Source organism: Engraulis encrasicolus, chromosome 3 (assembly GCF_034702125.1).
Source record: "Engraulis encrasicolus isolate BLACKSEA-1 chromosome 3, IST_EnEncr_1.0, whole genome shotgun sequence".
Classification (NCBI taxonomy): domain Eukaryota; kingdom Metazoa; phylum Chordata; class Actinopteri; order Clupeiformes; family Engraulidae; genus Engraulis; species Engraulis encrasicolus.
This window is the reverse complement of record NC_085859.1, coordinates 41200224-41227892: the sequence shown is the minus strand read 5'-3', so window position 1 is coordinate 41227892 and position 27669 is coordinate 41200224. Positions and strand designations below refer to the sequence as shown.

Genomic DNA, 27669 nt, shown 5'->3' with positions numbered 1-27669 from the left:
GGAAAACTAAATAGATAAAATGTATGTATAAATAAAAATAAATAAGGTGCACTAAAAATGCAGAAGCCTGTAAAGCATTTACTCCAATATAACCGCATGGCCTGCATAGGAGGAGAACATTTATTTTAATAGAAAAATTTCAAGTCAATTGAATGATTTTAAACATTCCCGCATCAGCATATTTATGATCGCTGCCATTCCTAAGTAGGAGGAGCACAAAGAGCCTTTCTGTGGCACGACCCGCCACAACAAAGACTGTTGCAACCAACAAAACTGTTGCTTTCTTAGACGCTATAACAGAATCAACGACGAGATAACTGAATGGGTAGAGCAGATGTCTATATTTTTCCATGTGCTGTACTTTCAAGATTTGGACCGTTCTATATTATGTGTTGGAAATTTAATGTGGTTTAGAAATCCTATAGTTTGATCTGGCGTAGTGATGAGGTTAACAATTAAGTCAGCAAAGATGGCTGACCGTGACCTCTGTGCTGTTCTTCTGTGCCATGACTCGTGATTGTGTCTGCAGTCCGATGTTTACTTAACCAAGACGACAGAATTGGTTTGTCACTGTGTTTTATCGTCTTGAACTTCCATAGCAAGAAATCGGTCAGCTACTGTACGAAGCTTGAGTCAGTTTAGTCTGCCCGCCACAGGAGTGCTGTGACTTTCTGATGTCCTATAATATATATAGACTGTTAAGTATTTGTGTGTGTGTGTGTGTGTGTGTGTGTGTGTGTGTGTGTGTGTGTGTGTGTGTGTGTGTGTGTGTGTGTGTGTGTGTGTGTGTGTGTGTGTGTGTGTGTGTGTGTGTGTGTGTGTGTGTGTGTGTGTGTGGTGGCTGCTACTTCATAATCTAATTGTCAAAGCTTTGCATCTCTGTTCTCCTCTTTTTCTATCTTTACTTTTCCTGTTTTGAAATGTGAATGTTTGTGATATTTAATCAATAAAAGAATGGAATAACTTGTAATAAATGTGTTGCGACTGGTGATTTCTTCATTATTGTGCCCCACTGTGTCAAATTACATAAATGCAGTGTGCTCAATTCATTGTTTTTTAAAAGGTTTAATTAAAAAATGTAATGAAATGCGCCATTTCACAAATCAGCAAAGTGTAAAGATATGTCCTAGCATGATCTCCAGGTGAGGTGGGGCAGCTCTCTTGGGTTTGATCAAATGATGTCTATACACATGTTTGAAAAATGGACTAAAAAAAGAGAGAAATATATTTGTTAAAAATTACACTTTAAGTACACTCTCCCCTTACTTATTAGTCAAGTCAAGTAGCTTTATTTGTCCCAACTTGGGAAATTGTTTGGCAGCAGTAGTACACACACATACAATCACACATATCCACGATACATTATACAGAACACATACGAGATAAAATATTAAAACAATAGGCCTAAAAATTGTGAATAAATTTACATTTGGATTTGAAGTTTACACAGTATAGGATTAAAAAAGATAAAAGTGCTGTTGAGAAGTGAGGTGTACAGTATAAAAGATTGCCCTGCCCAAAAAATAAAAACACAATACACACCTGACCTATGGCTATCTGCATTTCTTATTGGAATTAAGCAACTGAATGGCAGAGGGTATAAAAGAATGCTTGTATCTGTTTGTCTGGGCTGGTTGATATTTAAAACGGGAACCAGAGGGTAAAAGCTGAAATTCACTGTGCAGAGGATGGATGTAATTGTCCAGAATGGATTCAGCCTTGGTTATCTGTTCTTCATATAAAACATTCAAGCTGCTTTGTTATTATTAAGTTGTGTTGGCCTATTAAGAAAATACTGAATTTGCTGTTTTCAACGTGTAGGCCTGCTAGTCGGCCAGCCCATCTGACCATTTGACTCTTGAGAATAAAAGCTTAATAGGCAGATGGAGGAATAGGCCCCTAATCTATATTACGTCAAATGCATTACTTCAGTGTAACAGCCTACATTATGTATAACTCATACTGGTTCACTATTACAGTGGATCCAAGTGGATGTAAGTACAAAATTGGTACATGGTGTTACACTGGTATTACATGGTATTAAATATTGTTACACTGGTTATTACACTGTACTGTACCTAATGTAGTAGGGCTAGATCCACTGTAATAGTGAACCATTAAAATAAAGTGTAACCCTCGTACTAGTCCAATTCTGTGTTCATGCATGTGTGTGTGACAGACATTGGTGTGTTTGTAGGCCTACATGACCACTTCACTACTGTCAACAGTATATGGATTTTTTTTTAAATTATTATTATTATTAGATTAGATTATTAAGACACAAACATTGAAAAAGCGGGGTATAGTGCACATATTAATCAATAGAGTAAAAAAAGCCATATAGCCATTAAGGCAATAGTTCTTTCAGCTTTTCGGCTGTTCAGTCCTTCAAGGGAAAATGGTTCCCTGGATGGTTGGTTGGTTTTCTTCCTCCCATTTGCATTTGTGTATGGTACTTTCCCATGACTATAAACAAATTCAAGATAAAAACATGGTTATCAACAGTGTAGGCCTATGGAGGGTGGGTGTTGTTTACACTGATGACGTCACATTTTGCGCGTCATTGCGCAGACTCACATGAGCCGAGGAAATGCCGGAGAGCTGTCAGTCAGTGGTCAGGAATATTGCTTAGCTGCAGGGTAATAATCGTCTCCTTCATTGGCCGTTAGCCCACTATTTGCGAGCTACATCTTTCAGGTTATCACCAGGTTATATGTTGTACACCATGTCGCTTAGAAGAGGTGCTGTCCGCCAGCGAAACACTGCGGAGCGATGATTCACGATGTGAGGTGCCTTTGACAGGCAGGCTGATTTGATTCTGACATTGCCAGCAAGGTAACGAGCTATCTTGATTGTAATGTACTGGTCAAACTGATATTGCATGACTTAGGTTAATCTATGTTCAGTTGTTTCTGTGGAAAACACGGTCTCAGTGCTATTTACAAATGTTATCCTCAGTTAGAATCTTCCTTGCGCTAGTCTCACGCACGATCCGTCAAAAGCACGGTGGTTAATCGAAATTATTTTGTCTATGGCAGACCACCGTCCTCTGTCACCCGGTAATATAATGGACATCCCTGGCTCCAGCCCCACGTATGGCCAGGAGGGCTTGTGGGGCTGCTATTACGGCTGGGTACCCCCAGCTACTCCACCGCAGCTCAATTCGCCGGAAGGCTTCCCCAGCGCCTTCCCAACGCCCTATCAGTGCCAAACGAACCCCTACCAGACTGGAGCCCCAGCACCCGCAAACCCTGCCCACCACCCCTCAGCCATGGGTAAGCTACAGTAGGCAACATGGACTGAAGAACCACACAGCCATCCTCCAGATAAATTGCAGTGCACACACATTAGGGAGGATCACCATAGGTCAGGAGGACATGGGCAGGACATGGACCATGTTTCTGTTACGACTATGTAATGTCATCTGCATGCATCTTCATGTCTAGTTTACTGTTGTCAGGGGTGAAGGATACAAGCAAGTGTGTATGTGATGTGGAGTAGATGCAAGCAATGCAAGTATTTTAGCAGGTTTGGAAGGCCAAGACGAAGGGCAATGTCTGCATAGTATCTTGCAGGTTACCATGTCCTCACAAGCATCATGACTCGTGAGGACATGGTCATGACATCCTCATAGCAAACCCAAGGTCTTGGATAGCATGTAGCCCAATGCCATACTCCATCCAGTAGGAATCTCTTGTCAGGTTAACTCAGAGGACAGGATGTCAAATGTTCCGTGTATAATGCAGTGTAATGTGGTGTAATGTGGTGGATTTTGTGTCCCAGGTGGATTTGCCAGGCCCACTGCTGATACACCTTATAAGCCCCAGTCCCCCTCAGACAAGGGCTCACAACCTGTGAGTCAACCATTACCCTCACACATACACATTCCATATTCACAGAGGGTTCAAAAGTAAAAGTAAAATAACTTTTGTGGTGTAATTACAACACTAGCACGTGGCATTACATAGCTGTTACACCATTTACTCCATTGTACCTAATGAGATTAATAGACTGTGTTGTTACTGAAAAACACTGAAAACCTAAGGAGGACCTACCACAAACTTGATCCAACCAGTGCAGAGTTAGCTGATTGTAAGACAAGTACATGGGTCCACTGGTTACTTAGATAAGTTACTGTGTTGGAAGGAAACTGTGTTTCTTTTTTTTTTTTTACTTTTACTTTTGACACCTCTGCATATTTATGTGTATGTCTTAGATCAGTGTTTCCCAACCAGGGGTATGCAACCTACTGCATGGTCTCTGTTGTGTATGGGGCATCATCACACGTTGTCTCCTTCTCTGTTTCATGAATTAGGAAAGCAAAGCAGCCAGTCCCACTTCAGAATCCCGCTATGGCCTCGACCCCCAGCTGTTGCCCAGTGCCGTACGTTTTCTGATATTTACTCCAAAACCAAAGTATTGTGCGCAGCAGATATCTTTTTTGTTTATTTTACTCATTTTTAATATTATAAGCACAGTATTTAGTTGCATGTTATTACGCATGCTCCTATGTGTGTCTGTATGTGTTGTTTGCATCCTGTGCTAATAGTTTTTTTCCCTTGGACCATCATACCATCTCTCTCTCTCTCTCTCTCTCTCTCTCTCTCTCTCTCTCTCTCTCTCTCTCTCTCTCTCTCTCTCTCTCTCTCAGGTTCAGGTGATGCAGGAGGACCAGCAGGAGTGGGAGGGGAAGACGTTTGGGGCCGTAGCTCCATCCCCCCTCCCCCCTCTCTCCACCACAGATTGCATCATAGAGGACAAAGGTGGCACTTTCACTTTCCTGTAGGGTGGTGTTTCTCAACGGGGGCAGTACAGGCGTTGGGGCGTTGGGGAGCTTTAGGGGGGCGTTGAGAAGGATTCAGCTGAGAGGGGGCGGGGCTTAGTTGGCATTGGGGGAGCATTAGTCCATTTCATTTTTGAACAGCCTACTAAGAAGGGTGTTGGCAGGCTTATGATGGGGTCAAGGGGGCGTTGGGAGGCTTAGGATGAGGTCAAGGGGGCGTTGGGAGGGTTAGGATGAGGTCAAGGGGGCATTTTTTCAAAAAAGTTTGAGAACCACTGCTGTAGTGGAAAATGTTAGTTGTGATGTTAGTTGACACTGCAATTGTTATGTCAGTGATTTCAGCAACAGAAAGAGTGATCCACATGCATTTTCAGTGCACATTTGAATATCCATGTAAAAGCAAATTATAGCAATAGCAAATTATAGCCATAGGAATGCGATAATAAAACGTGAATGTTTGTCAGCAGTCCCTAATTATCCCCCGCAATTAATGCAGACCAACAGCTGCAGTCAATTTGGTCACAAACTGAACACTGACAACCGGATTAGAGCCCGACCGATATTTAGCTTTTTTTGGATATCGGTATCGGCCATACTTTCAATACATTTTCACCGATAAGTTTGTATAACTTTCACAACCAATTTTGCAGCCGTTTCGTTCTGAATGCATCTTCTATTCTGCTCTCCATGAGAGTTCGTTACATTACATTACATTACATTACATTACATTGCATTTGGCAGACTCTTTATAACCAAAGCGACTTTCAAAAGAGGACATAATCAAGCCAACATCACAAGCAAATACAAAGTGCACAGGAGATATACAGAACAACAAGTGCAGTTGCAAAGAGGGGTTAGTTTTTATTTTTATTTTTTTATAAAGAGTAAATAACGAGTACACACACACACAAACACACACACACAAACTAAACTAAACTAAACATCATGTCAGGAGTCTGCCCTGGGGCAAGGCCAGCTCAAGCATTAGTCTAGTAGATACTCTCGAAAGAGGAAGGTCTTTAGTTGTTTCTTGAAGGCTGCAAGAGATGTGCTTAGTCTTGCTGCCTCTGGGAGACCGTTCCACCACTTGGGTACCACAACGGAGAACAATCTTGACTGGGAGTATCTAGAGCGACTGGATGGCAGAGCCAGACGGCTTGTGCTGGATGAGCGCAGTTCTCTTCCAGTAACATAAGGCGTTAGTAGGTCCTTCAGATAAGCTGGGGCCGTTCCTGTGATGGTTTTGTAGGCAAGGGTCAATGCCTTGTGCTTGATCCGGGCGGCGATCGGTAACCAGTGCAACTCAATAAATAGAGGAGTAACATGGGTCCTTTTGGGTTGATTGAATATCAACCATGCCGCCGCATTCTGGATCATCTGCAGAGGTTTTAGCGCACAAGCAGGTAGACCTGTCATGAGTGAGTTGCAGTAGTCAACGCGGGACAGGACCGTGGCCTGCACCAGTCGTTGTGTAGAATATTGTGTCAGCACAGGTCTGATATTCCGTACTACCATATCTACCATATTCCGTTAATACCATAACTAAATACATGTGTATATATAATAATGATAATTTATATTTCATTACATTTAATTAATAATTTTATTATGAACAATATTTCTATATATCGGTTATCGGCCTCCCATTTCCATAAATACCGGTATCGGTATCGGTCCTGAAAAAAACATATCGGTCGGGCCCTAAACCGGATATCCTTTTTGACCGATTTTGCGGAGTTTCCGGATTTTGGGGAGTCGCTTTTTTATCATGGCGTTGCACCCACTGACTATGCGCACCGGAGTTACTTTTCCATCCACTCATGTCCTCAGGCCAGGCCCCCGTACTACACCGTGGCCAATGCATTTTCCATCAAGTGTTAGTTCTTATCCAATCTACGTTCTTTGGTCCCTACTACCCTCCTCCATAGGTAATGCCAGTCCTCAGTTCCTGCGCTGCACGGCCTACAGTTTCCCCTGTGAGGCCCTGGCTGCCCAGCAGAGCCACCTGCCACTAGCCGCCATCGTCACTCCACTGGCTCAACAACAAACAGCAGAGGTCAGGAGAGGAAGCTGTCCGTCTGTCTTGGTGTTCATGTCTGTCTGTCTGTCTGTCTTAGTGTACATGTCTGGCTGTTCCTCTGTCTTGGTGTTCATGTCTGCCTGTCTGTCTGTCTTTCTTAGTGTACATGTCTCCCTGTCTGTGTGTCTGTCCGTCTGTCGTGGTGTTCCTGTCTGTCTGTCTGTCTGTCTGTCTTTGTGTACATGTCTGAATGCCCCTCTATGTCTTCATCCACTGCTCCATTCATTGTTCTATAACAATGTTAGTATGTACACACACACACTCTAATGTGTGTACGTGGTGTGTGTGTGTGTGTGTGTGTGTGTTGTGCAGCGCCCGGTGGCCGTGTGTGCAGAGGGGGAGTGCCTGAGTGGCTGTGGGGAGTGCGGGGCCTTCATGTGCCCCTCCATGGACTGGCAGGACTGTGGCCAGAGGTTCCACTGCCCCTTCTGCGGCAAGTTCACCGAAGGTAAAGACTCTCCTCTTTCATGACTATCTTACTTGAACTGCCTTAGCCCCAGGCCAGACTCTTGACATTATGTGTATGTACACTTCTTTAAAAAATGCTAACCCTTTGTTGCATCTGCACTTGTTGTTCTGTAATTTTCCTGTGCACTTGTATCTGCTGTAGGCTATGATTATGTCCTCTTTGGTTATAAAGCCTCATTATAATGTAATGTAATGTAATAAAGGTGAGGAGGAGCAGGTCTCTTGTGTTATGTGCAGTGGGTAGAGGGCTGAGAAAATAAAAACCATGCCACATTTTGATTAATATTGAATATCGAATTAATATCACAAAATGAAATGTCATAATATCGATTTGAAACAATATTTTGGTCATTTGTCTAGAACTACACTGCCAAAAGGTAGGCTATGCTAAGCGCAATACATTCCCCTCCACTTGAGAGCACAGAGCAGACTTGCTACCAAACACTCATGCAGAACACCACTGTGTGTTTCTCTATGGCCCTCCACTCCAACTGCTGAAGGGAGGGAAGATTGTGAATTGTTTAGCACAATTATTTGTCTTTAAAAGAAATATCATCTAAAAATATTGTGATATCAATATTGACTGAATTAATCGTGATATTGATTTTTCTCACTATCGAGCAGCCCTAATAGACGGGGAGGAACGGTAGCCTACCATGCACCCCCCCCACAACAAAACGCCATATGATTTTTTTTGATCGTCAAGATGTCCTGAATAAGAATTTGAGTGGTAACAGTAATATAACTCACTCCCACTATTCTTTTTCACATCATATTGTACACTGTGTGCAGAATTATTAGGCAAACATGTTTTTTGACCATATTGTCCATAATGTGCATATTTTCCGCCACCAACCTCTATGGACATGAACACCTATTGGATTTAAGCATTCCAGGTCATGCATATTTGTATATTAAGAGATGGCGTGATCGAAGGAGCCCAATACCCTATATCAGGTGTGCATAATTATTAGGCAACTTTGTTTTCCTCTGGGAAAATAGGCCACAAAAGAGATCTAACAAACTCTGAAAAGTCTATAAACAATTTTGAAGTCTTCCAGAGAGATGTGGCTGTCTTGAAATTGCCCAGATATTGGTCATATCCATCTAATGCACCGTTACGAAGCCATCAGTGTCACATGCATTGTGCTCACAAAGTAACTGCCGGATTGAGAAGAATTGAAGGTCAAACTACCACAAAATTATTACCCTGCAGTGCTGTTATATTCCAGAACTGAAACCTACATCGAGTGTCCAGAAGAACATTGTATTCAGCACTCAGAGACATGACCAAGGTAAAACAGGTTGAAACCTGAAGACCACTCAACAGGAAACGTAAGTCAAGACTGGGTTAAGGAAGGTCTTTAGACAATTTTGTCAATGATTTTATGAACTTGTGAAAGTGATTGTTAATGGACCAGATCGATGAGCCCATGGCTAGATCGGTAATGTGCACACTCAGATGAGTTCCTGAGTTCTACTCAAATGCCAGCAGAATACTGCATAAATACCATTGTCTTCTTGAAAGTTGCAAACTTTTCCCTCACAGATCCAGCTATGGGCTCATCCACCCTGTCTGTCAATAGTCACTTTCACCAGTCCATAATACCTTTAAAAACTCTGTCCTAGGGTATTTCTTGACCCAGTCTTGACTTAATTAACTTGTTAAATGGTTGTCTGGTGTCATCCCTTCTTACCTTTGCTATGTCTCTGAGTGCTCAACAACCTATTCTTTTGGACACCTGATGTAAGTTTGCATTCTGGAATATGATAGCACTGCAGGGTAATAATTTTCTTGTAGTTTCACCTAAAATTCTTCTCAATTTTTGTCCGTGACATTTCATGTGAGACTGATGACTTTGTAACGGTGCATTTGATACTTCTGTGATAATGTGACCAAAGTCTTGCCAAATTTCAGGAGAGCCACATCCCTCTGGAAGACTTCAAAATTGTTCATAGAATTTTCAGAGTTTGTTAGATCTATTTTGTGGCCCATTTTCCCAGAAGAAAGCAAAGTTGCCTAATAATTATGCACACCGGATATTGGGTGTTGGGCTCCTTTGATCACACCCCATCTTATTATACACATATGCATGTTCTGGAATGCTTAAATCCAATAGGTTTTCATGTTCATAAAGGTTGGTGGCGGAAAATACGCATAAAATGGACAATATGGTCAAAAAACATGTTTGCCTAATAATTCTGCACACAGTGTATATGACCCCAGAATGCTCAATGCATTCTAGTAGTACACTGCCAAGTCATCTAAAGCCATGATTCAGTTGGTTATCATAGCTTATGATATACCATATGAAAGCTTGGAGTCTGCAGTATACATATATAAAACTGTATTTAGTGTAACTTTTTGCATAGCAACGGTTGCTAGGCAAAGCATCTTCCTTAACAACCAGCATCAGTGACACAGTTCCTCTGTGATTACATTGCGCTATGATGTCTGGATCTAGACCACTTTTCCAAGGTTCAACATGACTTGTTTAAACCTCCAAGATGTCCTTAATAAGAATTTGAGTGGTAACAGTAATATAACTCATTCCTACTATACTCTTTTACATCATATTGTATATGACTCCAGTACGCTCTACACGTTTTAGTTCTATGTAGTAGTGAACTGCCAAGGCCTCTACAGCCATTTTGCAGTTGGTTATCATAGCTTGTTATGTACCATATGAAAGCTTGGAGTGTGTAGTTTATGAATATTACATATGTATAGTGTAGGCCTATGACATTTGGGAACATATACTTGGTTTATGATATGATGTCTGAGAGCTCTGATTTTTTTTTCGATTCTTTAAATGACTCCCTTCCACAATGCTAGCCAATTATGATATATTAAAATATTGTAGTTTTTAAATTATTTAAAGGGTTTTGAGAATTAATTAGCGCATCATAATTAGGGATGGGATTTATCCGCCCTCCAAAACTGCTTTGAAATAACTGACTGTGATATTTTTAAACAAGTTGCCACCAACAACAACCAAATAGACATCGAGGAGTATAAAGATACAGTCACATCCTACATCACCAAATGCATAGACGACGTCACAGACACAAAAACAATAATCACTCGAGCCAACCAGAAGCCATGGCTGACAGGGGACGTCCACAGGCTGCTGAGGGCAAGAGACATAGCCTTCAGAGCTGGGGATAAAGCGGGCCTGAAAACAGCTATGGCCAACTTGTCACAAGGCATTAGAAAGGCAAAACAAGAATACACACAAGCAAAGATGCACGGAGCCTATGGAAGGACATCCAAGCTATCACTGACTACAAGCCATCACCTCGGAGGTGCAAAAACAACACATCCCTGCTGAACGACCTCAACAGCTTTTTCACACACTTCGAGGAACAAAACAAGACCCACCCACAGAATACCTGTGTCTACCTGTTGATAGCATGAAGAGGGCTCTCAGGATCAACCCACACAAAGCAACAGCCCCAGACAACATTCCTGGACGGATGCTGAAAGACTGTGCTGAGGAACTTTAAAGCATGTCTCCACTGACATCTTCAACACCTCACTACAACAAGCCATTGTCCCCTTCTGCTTCAAAGCCGTCACCATCATATGGGTACCAAAGAAGTCATCTCCATCCTGCTTCAACGATTGACTTCAGCTCAGCATTCAATACCATCATACCCCAACAGCTGATATGCGAACTGGACAATATGGGCCTCAGCACCTCCCTCTGCAACTGGCTGCTAAACGTCCTGTGCCAGAGACCACAAGCAGTGCATGTTGGCAACAACACTTCGGACACCATCACGCTGAGCACAGGAGCTCCACTAGGGTGTGTGCTAAGCCCTTTACTCTTCACCCTGCTCACACACGACTGCAAAATATCCCACAGCACCAACCAGGTGAAGTTTGCAGATGACACAACCCTGACGGGTCTCATCACCATCATAGATGAGAAACTCTACAGGACAGAGGTGGACCACCTAGCCAAGTGGTGCAGGGACAACAACCTCCTACTGAATGTCAGCAAGACAAAGGAGATTGTTGTCAACTTCCAGAAAGGTCACCACCAACTCCTGCCACTGACCATCGATGGTGCTGCTATGGAGAGGGTGAGCAGCACAAAATTCCTTGAAGTGCACATCAGCGAGGACCTCTCCTGAACCACCAACACTGCATCACTGGCCAAGAAAGCCCAGTAACGCCTCTACTTCCTGCGCAAACTGAGGCATGCCAGTGCCCCACCAGCCATAATGACCACCTTCTACAGAGGAACCATTGAGAGCATCATCACCAGCTGTATCACGGTAAAGTGCACTGTGGTGGTAGCAGTGAGAGTGAAATTGAAAGTGATTGGTCAAGCACAGACATTGACAGTAGCAGTAAATGAACTTTCCGCCTTGGACTATACCTTTCCCCAAATGTTCAATAAACTTTATTTATGATTCAACTGGTTTCCTTCTATTGGGGTCTTGTGGTCTTGCGCACCAACTTGCATGGACTGTGACAGTGACACAGACCGTACAGATTGCAACATTGTCAATAGTTAGTGCTTACATCACATTAGGGTTTGGACTTTTCCAAATTGTTAATATATTTCCTTTTAAGGTCTTTATATGTAAGAATTGGTCATTTAAAGAACCAAGGGAAAAAATCAGAGCTCTCAGACATCATACCACTAAACCAAGTATATTTTCCCAAATGTATATGTAATAAGTACACCAAAAATATGACAATGTTCATAAACTACACACTCCAATGTTTCATATTGTATATAACAAACTATGATAACCAACTGCAAAATGGCTGTAGAGGCCTTGGCAGTTTACTACTACATAGAACTAAAACGTATAGAGCGTACTGGGGTCATATACAATATGATGTACAAGAGTATAATAGGAATGAGTTATATTACTGTTACCACTCAAATTCTTATTAAGGACATCTTGGAGGTTCAAACAAGTCATGTTGAACCTTGGAAAAGTGGTCTAGATCCAGACATCATAGCACAATGTAATCACAGAGGAACTGCATCACTGATGCTGGTTGCTAAGGAAGATGCTTTGCCTAGCAACCGTTGCTATGCAAAAAGCTACACCAAATACAGTTTAATATATGTATACTGCAGACTCCAAGCTTTCATATGGTATATCATAAGCTATGATAACCAACTGAATCATGGCTCTAGAGGACTTGGCAGTGTACTACTAGAATGCATTGAGCATTCTGGGGTCATATACAATATGATGTGAAAAAGTATAGTGGGAGTGAGTTATATTACTGTTACCACTCAAATTCTTATTCAGGACATCTTGAAGATCAAAAAAAGTCATATGGCGTTTTGTTGTGGGGGGGGTGCATGGTAGGCTACCGTTCCTCCCCGACTATCAGCTAAGTCATCTGTGTTGGGAGCACAGGCAGAAGGAATACCTAAGCAGCATGACTTTCACTCATTCAGCCCAATGTTTCCACCTCTGGTAGATGTGTGATGTGGTCATTTTTAACTCTGCCAAGAATGTTGGTTGCTTCTACCTTCACTGGTTTGCTTGTTTGATTCGATTTTGATTATATTTTCATAGACTTGTCGGTCGGAATCTGGCTGACTGGAACGGATGAACTTTTGGCAATAATATCACACACCAATTATGAATTAATTACTTGGCGCTGACGTGAATGATTTTAGGGACTGCAGATGTAAATTAGCCTGAGGCTACCGCACCAATACACCGGCCACGGCGAGATTCAAGCCACAGAGAATCGCTGCTGTGCAGCAAGAGCGATGCGAGCGATGGAAGCGACTAGAGTACATGTATGAAGAGCAGAATGCAAGCATTCCAACATTCCCATTGGTTGTGGCGGCGGTCTCCGAACCACGGCATAGCAAATGTGCATAACATTGCCAGGAGTTCAATTACAAACTGACGCTCAAGTCGCCTCCAGTCTCCTGAATCGCTTTTTGTCGCACGACTCAAAAGAAAGTCAATTACTTCCGTCCCTCGCCTTGCTCAGGTCGCGGCTGGTGTATTCGTGCAGCACTCTGGTAGAATGCGTGAAATGGCAACATTCATGTTTTAATTACACATGGTCCCTAATAAACTGAAACTGAAACAGGAACTGTATACAATATACGTATTTTCGATAGTATGATACAATATGAAAGAAAGTGAAAGTGAAAGCCCATTGGGAAACTCCAACTCCCATTGTCATTGTGACACAGCACTCCACAGCACACAAGTGAACACTGCACACTGCACACAACGAAATTGCATTTATGCCTCACCCGTGCAAGGGGGCAGCCCTCAGTGGCGCCCCATGGGGAGCAGTGCGGTGGGACGGTACCATGCTCAGGGTACCTCAGTCATGGAGGAGGATGGGGGAGAGCAATGGTTGATTACTCCCCCCACCAACCTGGCGGGTCGGGAGTCGAACCGGCAACCTCTGGGATGCAAGTCTGACGCCCTAACCGCTCACCCATGACTGCCCAATATATAGTATTTACCTAATAGACATTTTGTGGATGTATTTCCCCAGTGCCCTGGGCCCAGTACCAGCACACCACAGGCAGCCACGGCCGCAGAGTAGACACCGAGCGCAGACCGGAGCTCAGTTTGGGATCCTACGAGATACTGGAGCAGAATAAGGTCAGTGTTTTCACTATTACTGTTGCTTTAATAATGCCAACTCACCAGTCAGGAAATACTTTTGTGTGTGCGCGTGTGTGTGTGTGTGTGTGTGTGTGTGTGTGTGTGTGTGTGTGTGTGTGTGTGTGTGTGTGTGTGTGTGTGTGTGTGTGTGTGTGTGTGTGTGTGTGTGTGCGCGCGCGTGTGTGTGTGCATGCGTGTGTGTACATTGACCTGAGGGATGTGTCACAGCATTCATTTGGTAATGAGCGTAGTTGGATGTGTATTTGTGCAGGATCTGTGTGTGTGTGTGTGCATGCGTGCGTGCATGTGTGTGTAGGTTGACCTGAGGGATTTGTGACAGCAGTAATTTGGTAGTGAGCGTAGTTGGATGTGTATTTTTGCAGGATGTGTGTTTGTATGTGTGTAGGTGTCTGTGCGTGTATGTTAATGCTGTAACCATATTGTATCGAACCGAGAAATCGTGATACACAGAGTCACGATACTGTCATGAATCGTGATACAAACCGAATCGTGAGTTGAGTGTATCGTTACAGCCCTAGTGTATGTTGACCTGAGGGATCTGTCTCAGCAGTAATTTAGTAATAAGCGTTTAGTAGTTGGATGTGTATTTGTGCAGGATGTGTGTGTGTGTGTGTGTGTGTGTAGGTTGACCTGAGGGATCTGTCACAACAGTAATTTGGTAATGAGCGCATAGTAGTTGGATGTGTATTTGTGCAGGATGAAGCTGCCTGTCTCCTGCTGGCGGTGGATGTGTCTGGTGCCGCCCTGAGAGCCGGACAGCTAGAGGCCATATGCCAACACCTGCATTCACTCCTGGACACAGCGTATAAGTATGCTACGTGGAAATAACACATGCACACGCACGCACGCACGCACGCATGCACACACACACACACACACACACACACACACACACACACACACACACACACACACACACACACACACACACACACACACATTCCTAGTCCCAATGTGCTGACTAATCATATTGTAGTCATTCTCGACATCAGCCATATATTCTTAATTTGGGGGTGTGAGTGTGTACATAAACGTATATGCACCTATGGCTGTTCTTATCTGTATGTATTTTAATTTTGCTGTACCTGCCAGATGGAAATTGGCTGTATTAGCTATGATCTGGCACAAATCCATCTTTTTACTTTTGTCGCCATTGATTCTTGTACATGTTCCCTGCTTCAACTAAACTAAATTAAACTATGCATGGTGTGTGCTTGCCTTGTAGGGCAGCAGGTTCGGAGCAGTGTGCGTTGCGTGTGGGCCTGCTGACATATGATAGCAGAGTTCACCTGTATAACCTGAGTGCCAACCTGTCCCGCCCCTCCATGCTGGTCGTCATGGAAACGGACGATTTTGAACTTCCCCTGACCGACGGCCTTCTCATACCCCTCGGCGAGTGCAAACACATCATCCAGAGGTCTGTGCCCTAAAACTCCTGAAAAAAAATGTTATTACCTCCGCCAAGGAAGTTATGTTTTCGGTCCGTGGATCTGTTTGTTTGTTTGTTTGTCAGTTTGTCCGTCAGCAGGATAACTCAAAAAGTTATGAACGGATTTGGATGAAATTCTGTGGAGTTGTTGGTAATGACCCAAGGAACAAGTGATTCTGGTCGTGATCCGGATCACGAACCGGAACCAAGACTTTTAAAAAGATTCTTCACCATTGCTGGCCTATAAATCTAGACGCCCCGAGCCCCGACCACAAATTGAATTGCTGGACAGGACAGGGCAAAGCATTTCAGTTTCTAACTCCACAAAATGAAGGCAGAAGACAGGGTGTAACATAGTGAAATGTTCTATAAAGCAGCTTCCTTGGCAGAGGTCCGTGCTCTCTGAGTGCTTCTACTTTTGATAGTGTTATTGTTATTGGTAGCCTCTTACTGCAGATGGGGTCGCGGGCGGGCCTATTCACTATTTGCTGAAAATACTCAACTACATCATAACAACATTGATATGACAGTGCCAAGAGCCTTAAGTAACAGATTAAGACATAGGCATTACAATTTTGGTGACAGTAAGGTTATAACATAGGTGCTGCGCTAAGGGGTTAAGTACACAACTATGTTACATTTAGCCTGGGATATTTATTTGTCCCTCAGTCGTTGAATTGATTCCCAATTGAGGGATTGAGAGTACATACATAGGCCTACTGTATTAATATTTTCCCCCATTTAATTAGGTAGTGACTTGGTAGTGTCTGAAATAAATTCCTGAAAGGTTTTGAAATTTACCATTTCGTTTTTTTACCATGTCATTGTGTATATCCAGTGTGTTGCAGCAGATACCATTGTTTAGTCCGGAGCCTCAGGATTCAACCTGCATACCTCAAGACACAGTCGTCTCCACCGGTCTCAAGATTCTTCAGGTGGGCCCTACAAAACTTCATTGAAAATGGTCAAGACACAGTCAAGACAAAACAATAATGAGTCATTTCAAGTCAAGCATTCGTAATTTCAAGGCTGATGGTGCAAAAACAAAATCTTTATCATGCAGTCATTGTGGCTAGCTACAGTTTGGAGTGAGATTTGAAGATGAGATTTGAAACTTATCCACCAAGAAGTACTTTTCCTCAGTATAGACCTTGTATACCGTATTTTCTTCTCACAGATAAAGACTACAAAGCCTGAACACTATTGGCTCCATGCTTACCTCAGCTATTATGTGTGTATTGTAGGAAGTGTATAAAGGTCTGCAATACTGATGTACACTCCCAAAAGTTTAATAACACAATGTTTCGGGACGCATCCAACACGATGAGCTGTTAACATTTTGGGAGCATTGATGTGTTGCAGACCTTTTATAATAAATATGATCTCTTTCCAGTTCTCTTCTGTTTGGTCCAACACCTGTATTACTGATGTGCGTGCATTCTCTGCCTTTTTACCTCCGCCAAGGAGGTAATGTTTTCGGTAGCGTTGGTTTGTCTGTCTGTCTGTCTGTCAGCAGCATAACTCAAAAACTAATCAACGGATTTGGACGAAACTTTGTGGAGTTATTAGTAATGACGCAAGGAACAAGTGATTCAATTCTGGTGGTGATACGGATCATGAACCGGAACCAGGGGCCTCATTTATCAAGCGTTCTTAGGCACATATATGTGCGTAAAGCATGCGTGCGATCATTCCTGAGCAAAGTGTGGGATTTATGAACTTGTACTTGAACATAGAAATAAGCCTAAATCTACGCACACCTCAGACCATGCGTGCAAGTGGAAGAAACATGAAATTGCAAATAATATTGGCCGTGCAAGGTACCAATAGCTTTGAATGGCAATGGAGTATGACAGTGTGCTATTTGACAGTGTTTTCTTCCATGTGTGTCTCCTTTTTTTGCTTATTTTGAAACACTGTCCTCCTCCTGTCGAAAGCACCTCCATTTCTGCCCCAGAAATGTTTCTATCTCCGCACTTCCCGCCAGCGCTTTGAGTGGCGCGTGTGTCCGCGTGTGTTTATGTGTGTCCAAACAGGGTGGCGCCTTCGAATTAACAAGGCATTTGAATACATTTTAATGCCATATATGGTTACTTGGAGGCATTTCGGGATGCAATTACCTCGAATTCGCGCGTGCACAGTGATTTGGAAGGTGTGGGATTTACCATGCAGAGGTGTGCGTAGGAACAGCCAACGCACGTTTGATTAATCCCGATTTTTCGGTACTTGCGAACATTCTATATTTCACTCATAGGACACAATTTAGAAGGCATTCTACGAACAAATGATAAATGAGGCCCCAGGACTTCTTAAAGGATTCTATCAGCAGGATAACTCAAAAACCAATCAACGGATTTGGACGAAACTTTGTGGAGTTATTAGTAATGACGCAAGGAACAAGTGATTCAATTCTGGTGGTGATACGGATCATGAACCGGAACCAGGACCTTTTTAAAGATTCTTCACCAATTCTGGCCTATGAATCTAGACGCCCCTAGTGACCACAAATTGAATTGCGGGACAAAACATTCCAATTTCTAACTCCACAAAAAGAGGGCAGAAGGACTTAAAATGAAAATAGGGTGTAGCATAGTCAAATGTTCTATCAAGCAGCTTCCTTGGCGGAGGTCTGCGCTCTCTGAGTGCCTCTAGTTTATATATATTTTAGGAGGTGGGCTGTCCAGGGAAGCTGCTGGTCTTCCACTCGTCTCCCCTCACAGAGAACTCCAGCAGATCCTCTTCCTCCTCTCCAGGATTCTTCAGCTCCAACAAGCCAAAGGTACCATGGATGGGATACACTCCTCTACTCCATTAGGAGCTATAGAGGAGCTATTCCATTCTGGTCTGTTCTCCACCTCTGCATCGGTGTTGTAGCTTGTGTCTACTCTTTATGGCAATATATACACATTCAGACTTTTTGGAGCTATAAATGACTAAAGTTGATATGTGCGCAGTTTGGCTCTGTCATTATACTGATTGTCTCATCTTGACTCACCTTTCATTTTCAGTCACTTTTCCAGGCCTCAGATTCTGCCGTCTCATTGGCCAAGGCATGCGTCAGTCAAGGCTGCAGTGTGCACCTCTTCCTATTCGCCCAGCAAGACGTGGGTGGGGCTTGGCCAGGGGACATTCCCCATTTGACAGGTGGCGGCCTGTATTCATACAGCAGCCTGCAGGTAAGATGGCCCACTCTGTCCATTGCCTTCTCATTATCACATGCTACGCTACCACATGGAACAGTCTACCTCTCCATATCCGCCAAGCCCCCACACTGGCTACTTTCAGAAAGCACCTAAAAGCACATTTTTCACTGAGGCCTATGGTCCTTAACTACCCTGCCCCCCAACCCCACTTCAACCCCACTTCTTCGCCCTCCTCACCTCTCCCCTCTATTCCCCTGCCCTATCTCCTTTTGTAAAGTGACTTTGGGTTACTTGAAAGGCGCTATATAAAATCAAGTTATTATTATTATTATTATTATTATTATCATTATTATTATTATTACAATAGCAATGTTGTGCAACAACACTGACTCTTGCACTTCATTTCAGTCAAGATTAGAAAAGGAGAGGCTACATGGCGACCTGGCCAAGATAATGGAGACAGACATGGCATACAAGGCTCAGCTCAGAGTCTTTACCAGCAAAGGTAAGACGTTCGGAATACTGATTTCTATAGATATATTATGGATATATTATTTTTTATTTCTGGCTAATTATGATGATTCCGTTTATCTTCTTGTCTGCCTGCTATAATTCCTAAACACTTCCTAAATGTGTGTGTGTGCGTGTATGCGTGTGTACGTGTGTGTGCGTGTGCGTGCGTGTGTTGTTCTGTATGCCAGAGCTGAATGTGTCCGGTAGCTATGGCTCCTTCATCCCCAGTGCTTGTCCAGGGCTGGTGGCCTTGGCTGCTCTGGACTGCCACACGGCCCTGGCCCTGGAGTTCACCCACAGCAAAGCCCTCAACGAAGCCAGAGGGGTGGCCATACAGGTGAGCTGAGTGAGGTCAGGGTGGATGTCCACTACCTGTCTTCTCCATGAATGAATGAACAACTTTATTGCCCCAAGGGGAATTTGTCTTGCGTTTTTGAGCCATACAGTTAAAGTGATACTGTCCCATTTTTGGAAATAAGGTTATTTTAGGTTTTACCGTTTTCCTGTACTTTCAACCGTTCTCTGGGTATGGCAGTGCAAATTTTACCTCCGAGCTAGCAGTTAACTTTGAGTCCTATGAGACCAGTTAGCCGCCAGCTGGTCTCATAGGATTCAATGTTAACAGCTAGCATGGAGGGAAAATTTGTACTGCCATACCCAGAGAACGGTTGAAAGTACAGGAGAATCGTAAAACCCTATTATCTAACTCAAGGGGAGGTGGAGCTTATTTCCAAAAATGGGACAGTATCTCTTTAACACTTTGGCATAGTAGTGTTGTTAAAATGTTGTTAAGCTTTTTCAGCAAACAGTGAAATTCAGAGCCTATTTTATAACGTTATTATCACCAAAATGGTTACTATCGGTTGCTAAAGGCTCTTGGCAATGTCATACCAATGTTGTTAGGCTTTTTCAGCAAATAGTGAATTGTATGGCTGCCTGGAGATCCCATCTGCCTGAAAGGGCTAGACCTTTGTGACTGATGTGATGCCCACTCCATCCACCTGCTATAGGTGGTTCTGTCCTACACCAGTGCGGGTGGGGAGAGGAGGACCAGGGTCCACAGCCTGAGCCTGCGATGCTCTGCTTCCCTCCTGGACACCTTCCGCAACAGCCAGGCCGAGACGCTGCTCACCTTCTACTGCAAGAAAAGTGAGTGAGAAGACTGTGAAACGTGAGGCCGTGGTGGCCTAAAATGGTTAGGGAGGTTGGTCTACCCATTGATGCTGGATGTTCTATACAGTAGTGCTTTACTTGCATCACTTGACAGGAAGAGACTGCCGATGGTGACCAACACAGCACAAAAGATCATAGGCTGCCCCCCCGCCTCCCATAACCTCCATATATCCCGCTGCCTAAACAGAGCCATGAATATATCATCACCGCGGCTTCCATCTGTTCAAACCAATTATACAGAATAGAGTATATACATGTACAGTATATCAGTGGTTGAAACGGTTGCCCGTTAGAGGTCAATACCAGACCAATAGAGTGAAGGACAGCTTCTTACCCAAAGCTGTCACAACGCTGAACTCACACTTGCACTTAGGACTGTGTTTATCCATCAAGGACTGTGTGCACCTTGTAGGGAGCGCCTAAATCTCATTAAACTGTTTACAATGACAATAAAAGGCTTTCTATTTCTATTTTCTTTTTTCTATTTTCTATCCCTTCTGCCTGCAGTGTACTGTGCAGTGATAGAGCGCCCCCTACAGTGCCTGCGTGAGGAACTGCAGGCTGAGGTAACGGAGCTGCTGGCCAGCTATCGCAAGATCGGCTGTACTACCCCGGTCAACTCAGGACAGGTACAGTACATAACACTAGGAGCAAACAGTGCAAACGTTTCCGTCCCAGTCAGACCATCCTCAGTGCAAAGACTTTCATTGTATGTTTAGAAAATAGAACAGCTACAGTAGATAACACCCATATAGACCCCTTTAGAGTTTGTAAACAGGTATGACGTAATTTGGCTGCGTGCGCACCGCTGCCTCAAAATCGACCATGCTCCGTTCACTTGTACAGACACTCGACAGTTTTTTTTCCGAAATAAGATTACGGATGCTCGCGCTAACTTCAGATATGCAGTGGGCACCACAGACACGGGCATTCCTGGCGATGTCATCAGTCCAGTCAGTAGTTTAATGTCTTGTAACAACAAACATCTCCTATGCTTCTGGAACAGCCTCTTCCCTCTCAAAATAGCATAACAAGTGTACTTTTCGGAATCTCTATTTTTTATCAACGTACACGCTTCAGAACGGCAGTTTTTCTCTCTTTAGTGTCTGCACTGTCAGCAAGTATTACAGACTCACCACTCCCTATTTTACCCATGCCTGCAGTTCACCTAGTGGCCGCTGTCGAAAGGGCGCAGCCCATTCTTTCTGAATGGAGTCTGCACTCCCCCTAGAGAGCAGTACGACCCAGAAGAGTGGAGTCTTTCGTAATATTTGTCTCACATCTCTGGTGTGTTTGAGTCAACGATGCGCACGCATTCATGAGGACGTCGACTCTGAACGGGTCTATAGGTTGGCTGACCAAATTATTATATAACCGAAAAGTAAGAGAAGGCCGCACAATGTATTTGACTTTTTTTATTACAGACACATTTCGGCGTTCTGCCTTCCTCAGTGTGTGACGCCGAAACGCATCTGTGTAATAAAAAAGTCAAATGCATGGTGCGACCTTCTCTTACTTTACAGTAGGGATGGCAAAAATTGAAAAAACTCTTAACCGGCTACTGAGACTCATGAACCGGTGGTTAATCGGTTAACCGGTAATCTTAAATTATACAACGTTCGCGTGCCTGATATACACAGCACTGTTTTTTTATTTTTTTATTGTTCACATAAGCCTTTTTTTTTGATGCGCAGACAGTACCTGCCATGTCCAGCCACTGTTGCCTGATGGAAAATGCTAAATTATCGTCCTAAAACCTCAAAATTATGGTTTTTTTTTTTACTTTTTGGGAGGAAAATATTATTATAATTATTATTATTATTACAACCGGTTAACCGGTGGCAGACAATTTTAACCGGTTAAAGTTGATCCGGTCGACTATCAGTTAACCGGTTACCGGTTAACATCCCTACTTTACAGTAAATAAGACTGCCACGCTCACAGACCTTGGCCAATGTCAGGAAATCTTAACAGTTCATGTGCAAAAAGTTGATGTTTATAAGCCTATACAATTTTTATGATTGACTAAATGGACCAAAACATTGCGCTAAAGGCCAAATGGGTTATATACAGTAAAACTATTTAAGATTGCATTATACGTGTATGTGGAAAACCTTAGTTTTTATGCATTGAATTATATGTGGATGACCTTATTTTATGACAATTAAACCAAAGAATCCAGCTTGTCTTCAAAAGACTTTGAATTTTGAATCGTAAAAAGAATCTTGAAAGAAATTACTTTTGAAAGAGGATTCCAAACTCTCTTGTGTGTACGTCAGGGCTTGTAACTGGCACCACCTTGGCTGTGACTGTGGCTAGTAATAATTTCAGTGTCACTAGCCAATTTGGCAGGTAGCTTATTCCTTGGCATGACATGTCAAAGTAGCCTCTATTCTGTTTTTATTTTGCTCCTTGTGTATCAATTTATTTGTATTCAAAGTTCAATAAAAAAGCTGTTACTCAGTTTCTATTTCTTAGATATATTCCCATGTACAAAGCTAGGCACTCATCTTCTTGCTTCAGTTTCTCATCTTCAGAGGTTAGATTGTACAGTATCATGATAAAGAAAAAAAAACACTATCAGATTTGTGGCTAGTACTGTAGAATAGGTGAAGGCTAGTGACCCCAATGGCCACAGTGGCTGGTGCGTACAATAGTTCATGTCAAGGCCTGGTGTATCCTAGTGATGGGCAAATGAAGCTTTGTTGAAGCTCTGAACCATTTAGGCACATTGCTTCAAAAAATGGGTTAGTACTTGAAGCTTCAGTAACAGGGCCCTCTCCTGGTGAAAAGCCATGTTTGCAATTAAACGGGCTCAATTAGATAAATTGAGATGTTGTGCCCTCATCATCTGCGATATTACTCTCAATATTGGACTGAGCTCATACTTTTACACACTAACTTCCAGACATTTGACATTTTAGGCCACTGAACAACATTACAAAGGCTACGATGCCACATTTATTTATTTATTAATTTATTATTAGGCTTTTGGGCGATCAGAATAAATTGTTGCTGAACATTAATGTCTTCTCCTTGTTGTGTTCATAACGTATGATGATGTTGTCTACTTGTCTATCAAGTGGGACTTATGGGCCTAATGGCAGTCAATAAAATATCTATTCTCTCCACTGCAACCTGGCAGACGGCTCTGCAACAGTCCAAACACATTTGCGCGCGCCTGCTGGTTCGTGTGGCAGCGCAAAACACTGCAGCTTCTTTCGGAAAACTGAACCAGTTTACTGTTTCATACGTCATATATCACATGGTTTTTCCGTACTGAAGCAAACTTCGGAACAGTGGTTTAATGGTTTTCACAGTTGATGGTTTGAAACACGTTCCGGCGCGCTTGTGCCAGACTGCCATCACTAGTGTAATGTGTCTCCACAGCTGGTGCTGCCGGTGTTCCTGAAGGCCCTGCCGGTGTTTGTCAACAGCCTGCGTAAGAGCGAGGTGGTGCTGCCGGGGGTGCGCAGCTCAGTGCACCAGCGCCTGCTCCAGCGCAGCCGGGTCCTCAACATGGACACCAGGAGCACCGTCACACACTTCTACCCACACCTGCTCGCTCTGGTCAGCAAACACTCTGGTCTTTATTTATTCACTTTCTTTATTATGTATTAATATTCATTTATATGCTGCGAAGGATTTAACATCACACCCTTCTACCCACACCTGTTCGCTCTTTGTTTTTCAAACGTTGGACTGGTGTGGGGGGGGAGATAGGGCCCAGGTACTTTTTGACTTAAAGGGACCCCTCATAGTTAGCGGCGCAGAACTGACTCACCAGTTGGCCCCGCTTTTAAAAAATAATAATCTGAAAATAGGGGCCCACGAGGGTGCAGGGCCCACCGGGAAATGCCAGCTATGCCAGATGGCCAGTCCAGCCCTGTTTATTATTGTTAATTTATATACTGTGTATGGTTTATTCGTTATTACACTGATTCTTGAAAGTTTGGCAAAACATGTCCCAGCTATAAAAGTCTAATTCTGTTGAGAATCAATTACCGATACATTTTTATGAACAAAATAAATCCAGGCAATGACCAAGGGGTCTGTTACACAAATGTACAGTTGTTTGAAGATATTTTAAAGGAACTGTGCACCCTTTTTTATTTTCACAGATTTGCAGTATTTCCAAGCATTATGCATGAATGTGCATATAATTTGCACTGCTAAGGATCTTCTATTTATCTTGGCATTAACAAACCATTTCCCTAAGGAATCTGATGAAAACGCTCTGTCGAGCCTGGTTTATGCTCGGAAACAAACTTGTTTGTGCGGTGATGCAGACAGCCACGCAGTTATCCCATCCCCCCCGCAGTCACTTGTTGCGCACCCCGAAAATGACAGGCTAGGGTTTTTTCCAGCCCTTATCTAGTTATGATCTTATTTCCCTCCTAGTGTGTGGGCGATGAGCGCCCCCGTGTGGGAGAGGTGTTGCGGTGCAGCGCGTCCAGCCTGGACCCCTGTGGCCTGTACCTGGCCAGCTGCCCCACGGCGCTGGTGCTCTGGGTGGGCCACGCCGTCTCCAGGCAGGCCCTGATGGAGCTCTTTGGCAACTCCTGCTTCTCTGCCGTCACTACAGGCGAGGTATTACATCACATTACATTACATTTCATTGCATTTGGCAGACACTTCATAACCAAAGCGAGTTACAAACGAGGACATAATCATAGCCAACATCACTAGCAGATACAAAGTGCACAAGGAATATATAGAACAACAAGTGCGGATGCAAGATTCCACCACTTGGAACGTACACATAGCATGTACACATAGCATGAAAAACATACACTCATCACCGACCACTTTATTAGGTACATCTAGCGAGTACTGCCTTGGAGCCCCCCTTGCCTTCAGAACTGACTTAACTTCCTGCAGCAATACTCAAAGTGCCCATAGTGTGCCAAGAAAATATCCCCCATACGAGTACCATTCCATCTGATGCTTGGTTTGAGCTGCAGCAGATTGTTTTCATCTTGTCTACATTCCTGAATGCATTGAGTTCCCGCCATGTGATTAGAAATGTGAGAAAAGTGTCTACATCTCTAAATCCACTGTCACGACATGCTAGTTCAGTTTTTTAGTACAGGATTATTTTTATACTTAATAGATTACGGTAGATTAGATTTGATTCTTTATTGTCCCATAGGGATATTTGTTTTCACATCAGACTGTTGAGTTCCAACAGATTAGATCTTTGCAGTACACATCTCACTTGCAATACATATAGACACCATTTTCGCACAGACACTTACACATCCTCAGACATCCACATACAATACATATACACACATCTATTCATATGTGCTCCAATATACACTCCTCTACATACCTATACATTCCTGTCCTCCACATACAACCCTTCCATTTTTTGTGTCCATGAAGGCTTTTACTGCTGTGCATATATAATAATCACACTGTTTTTCGTGTATTGGTCAGATACAGCTGTCTCCCCTGGATACCCCACTGTCAGTCCACGTGAGGAGCCTCATTCATGCTCTACAGTCAAACTCAGCATTCAGTGTCACGGTAAGACTGGATTAGTGTTGTTAGTGTGGTGACTTGGGCATACAGTATGCTGTTATCCATTACATTACATTGTATTTGGCAGACGCTTTATAACCAAAGCGACTTACAAACGAGGACATAATCATAGCCAACATCACTAGCAGATACAAGTGCACAATTATTAAAAAAAACTGTGTTACAAAGCCCAAGCTACTGTATGATGATGGTATACAATGCAATACAATACAATGCTTTTATATAGCACAGTATCACAGCAATGAAGAGCTTTCAAACACACACACACACACACACACACTCCCACATTCACGCACACAATCCCACATGCTGCCATATGGTGCCAAATATCCGGGGTTCATGTGAGCGTGCACACACACACAAATAATCCTATAAATAGTCCTAAAAACGATTAGTAACAGCTTAATTTCCGAACATCAACATCAACATAGGACACCTTAATTAAAAAAAAAATCTGAATGATTCAACAGGCACTCAAATATACTCAACTCAACTGTACTACTGTTAACTATTCCATGATACTCCACCCACCTCCACTCTGTTCTGTTGATCTCTTAAGTTCTTCTGGCCGTCCCCTGCTCTCCTCTCTCTTCTCACCCGTACAGCTGAAGGTGGTGAAGCAGGGGGACAGCTGTGAGGATGCCATGCAGCGCCGCCTGGTGGAGGACAAGAGTCCTAACGGAGGAGCCTCCTACGCAGACTTCCTCTACCACCTCCACGTCCACTCCCTACGCCTGCTAGGCTGACAGTGACACCCGGGGTTGGGTTGCAGAGCGTACACATCAATACCTTCTAGTGTTAGTTGGTTCTTTTGGCTTTTGTGCCTCTACAGAGGAAGTCACAATAAACCACGAAAAAGGTGACAGAACCAAGATGGAGGAGGAAGGTGAGGTGTCATTGAGAAGTGGACCTACCTACACATGGTTCTTGACACCTTCTCCATCCTGATTTGTTTTCCTCCATGGGTGGAGGGTTAACGAGACGAGACACACGGGCAGATTGAACAACTGGAGGAGGGATACTGAGAGCCAACCAATCCTCCATTCAACCTTTCCCAGTCAGGAAGCAGACTGTGGCTCGTCATGATGTGAAACTCTGGGGTGCTGTGCTGTATTTTATTGTATGTGTCTGAGGCCAAATGCATGGTAACATTGTCAGCTAAACATGTCCGTCAGTCTGTCTGTGTCTAAATGTCATTGTTGTGAAGAACTACTAAGCATATGTATGTCCAAAGTTTATTGTTCTTATTTTTTTATTTTCCTATTTAAAAAATGTATGCATTAATTTTCTGTTTTGTTACATTGAAATGACATGTTAATAAATGCTCAGTTCCAGTCAAGCCATACGTCCTCTGTTGGAGATGTATTCCAAACAGTGATGGGCAAAATGGGTTCATTAGTTAAAATCCAGTGCCACATATTCCAAATGACCTGGTTTTACCTATCCAATTCAGTCAGGTGATTGGTTGATTGAACGATCACCTGGTTGAATTGGACATGGAATTGGACAGGTAATACAAGGTTATATTTGTACCGGTAATTCATGGCACTGGATTGTAACTAATGAATCCATATTTTGCATCATCACTCATTACAAACTACCAGACAGATGTGAACCTTTTTTCATTACTGTGTAAATGTTGAGACAGGCATGCCACGGGCACCGCACAAATGACGTCATCCTCCCTTGTGCCCCAAAGGACACAGCCCATATTTTTTTAAATCACGAGTTGCAATATCCCGCTTACAGACTATTATATATTAAAATTCTGTTCAGCATGCAGTACAGTGTGCAGTATTTGACCTCAGTATTTGAAAATGTCTCGTTACAGCCCTGATTGCAATGTCAGCTTTGCAGTAGCTACAATATCCAACCTAATACAAATACTTTG

General features: G+C 43.1%; 2 protein-coding genes across 2 annotated transcripts in view; both read left to right on the top strand.

Moving 5' to 3' along the window:
* LOC134444748 (phosphatidylinositol 4-kinase alpha-like) overlaps positions 1-952 on the top strand; it is a 77416-nt gene extending 76464 nt beyond the window's left edge. Inside the window, exon 45 of the mRNA XM_063193968.1 lies at positions 1-952. This exon is cut by the window's left edge and continues 2167 nt beyond it. The gene's annotated coding sequence lies outside the window, so the exon portion shown is untranslated.
* A 1647-nt stretch (positions 953-2599) lies between these two features.
* si:dkey-13n15.2 (protein transport protein Sec24C) lies at positions 2600-27490 on the top strand. Its single transcript, XM_063195431.1, has 21 exons — positions 2600-2835; positions 3039-3275; positions 3784-3854; positions 4316-4384; positions 4652-4763; positions 6712-6839; positions 7176-7311; positions 13840-13949; positions 14670-14782; positions 15199-15390; positions 16241-16337; positions 18071-18181; positions 18411-18578; positions 18954-19050; positions 19247-19395; positions 20069-20207; positions 20739-20860; positions 23622-23801; positions 24633-24821; positions 25674-25763; positions 26384-27490. Exons 2-21 carry the CDS (start codon positions 3068-3070, stop codon positions 26522-26524), a joined length of 2622 nt encoding a protein of 873 aa, XP_063051501.1. The 5' UTR covers positions 2600-2835; positions 3039-3067; the 3' UTR covers positions 26525-27490.
* The last annotated feature ends 179 nt before the right edge of the window (positions 27491-27669 follow it).

What these genes read in the sequence shown, in the direction of transcription:
- si:dkey-13n15.2 (XM_063195431.1), top strand. Translation starts at nt 3,068, where the DNA reads ATGGACATCCCTGGCTCCAGCCCCACGTATGGCCAGGAGGGCTTGTGG. An exon ending in TGCAAACACATCATCCAGAG is followed by an intron (nt 15,391 to 16,240) that starts GTCTGTGCCCTA and finishes GTGTATATCCAG; the next exon opens with TGTGTTGCAGCAGATACCAT. An exon ending in TCAGCTCCAACAAGCCAAAG is followed by an intron (nt 18,182 to 18,410) that starts GTACCATGGATG and finishes TTTCATTTTCAG; the next exon opens with TCACTTTTCCAGGCCTCAGA.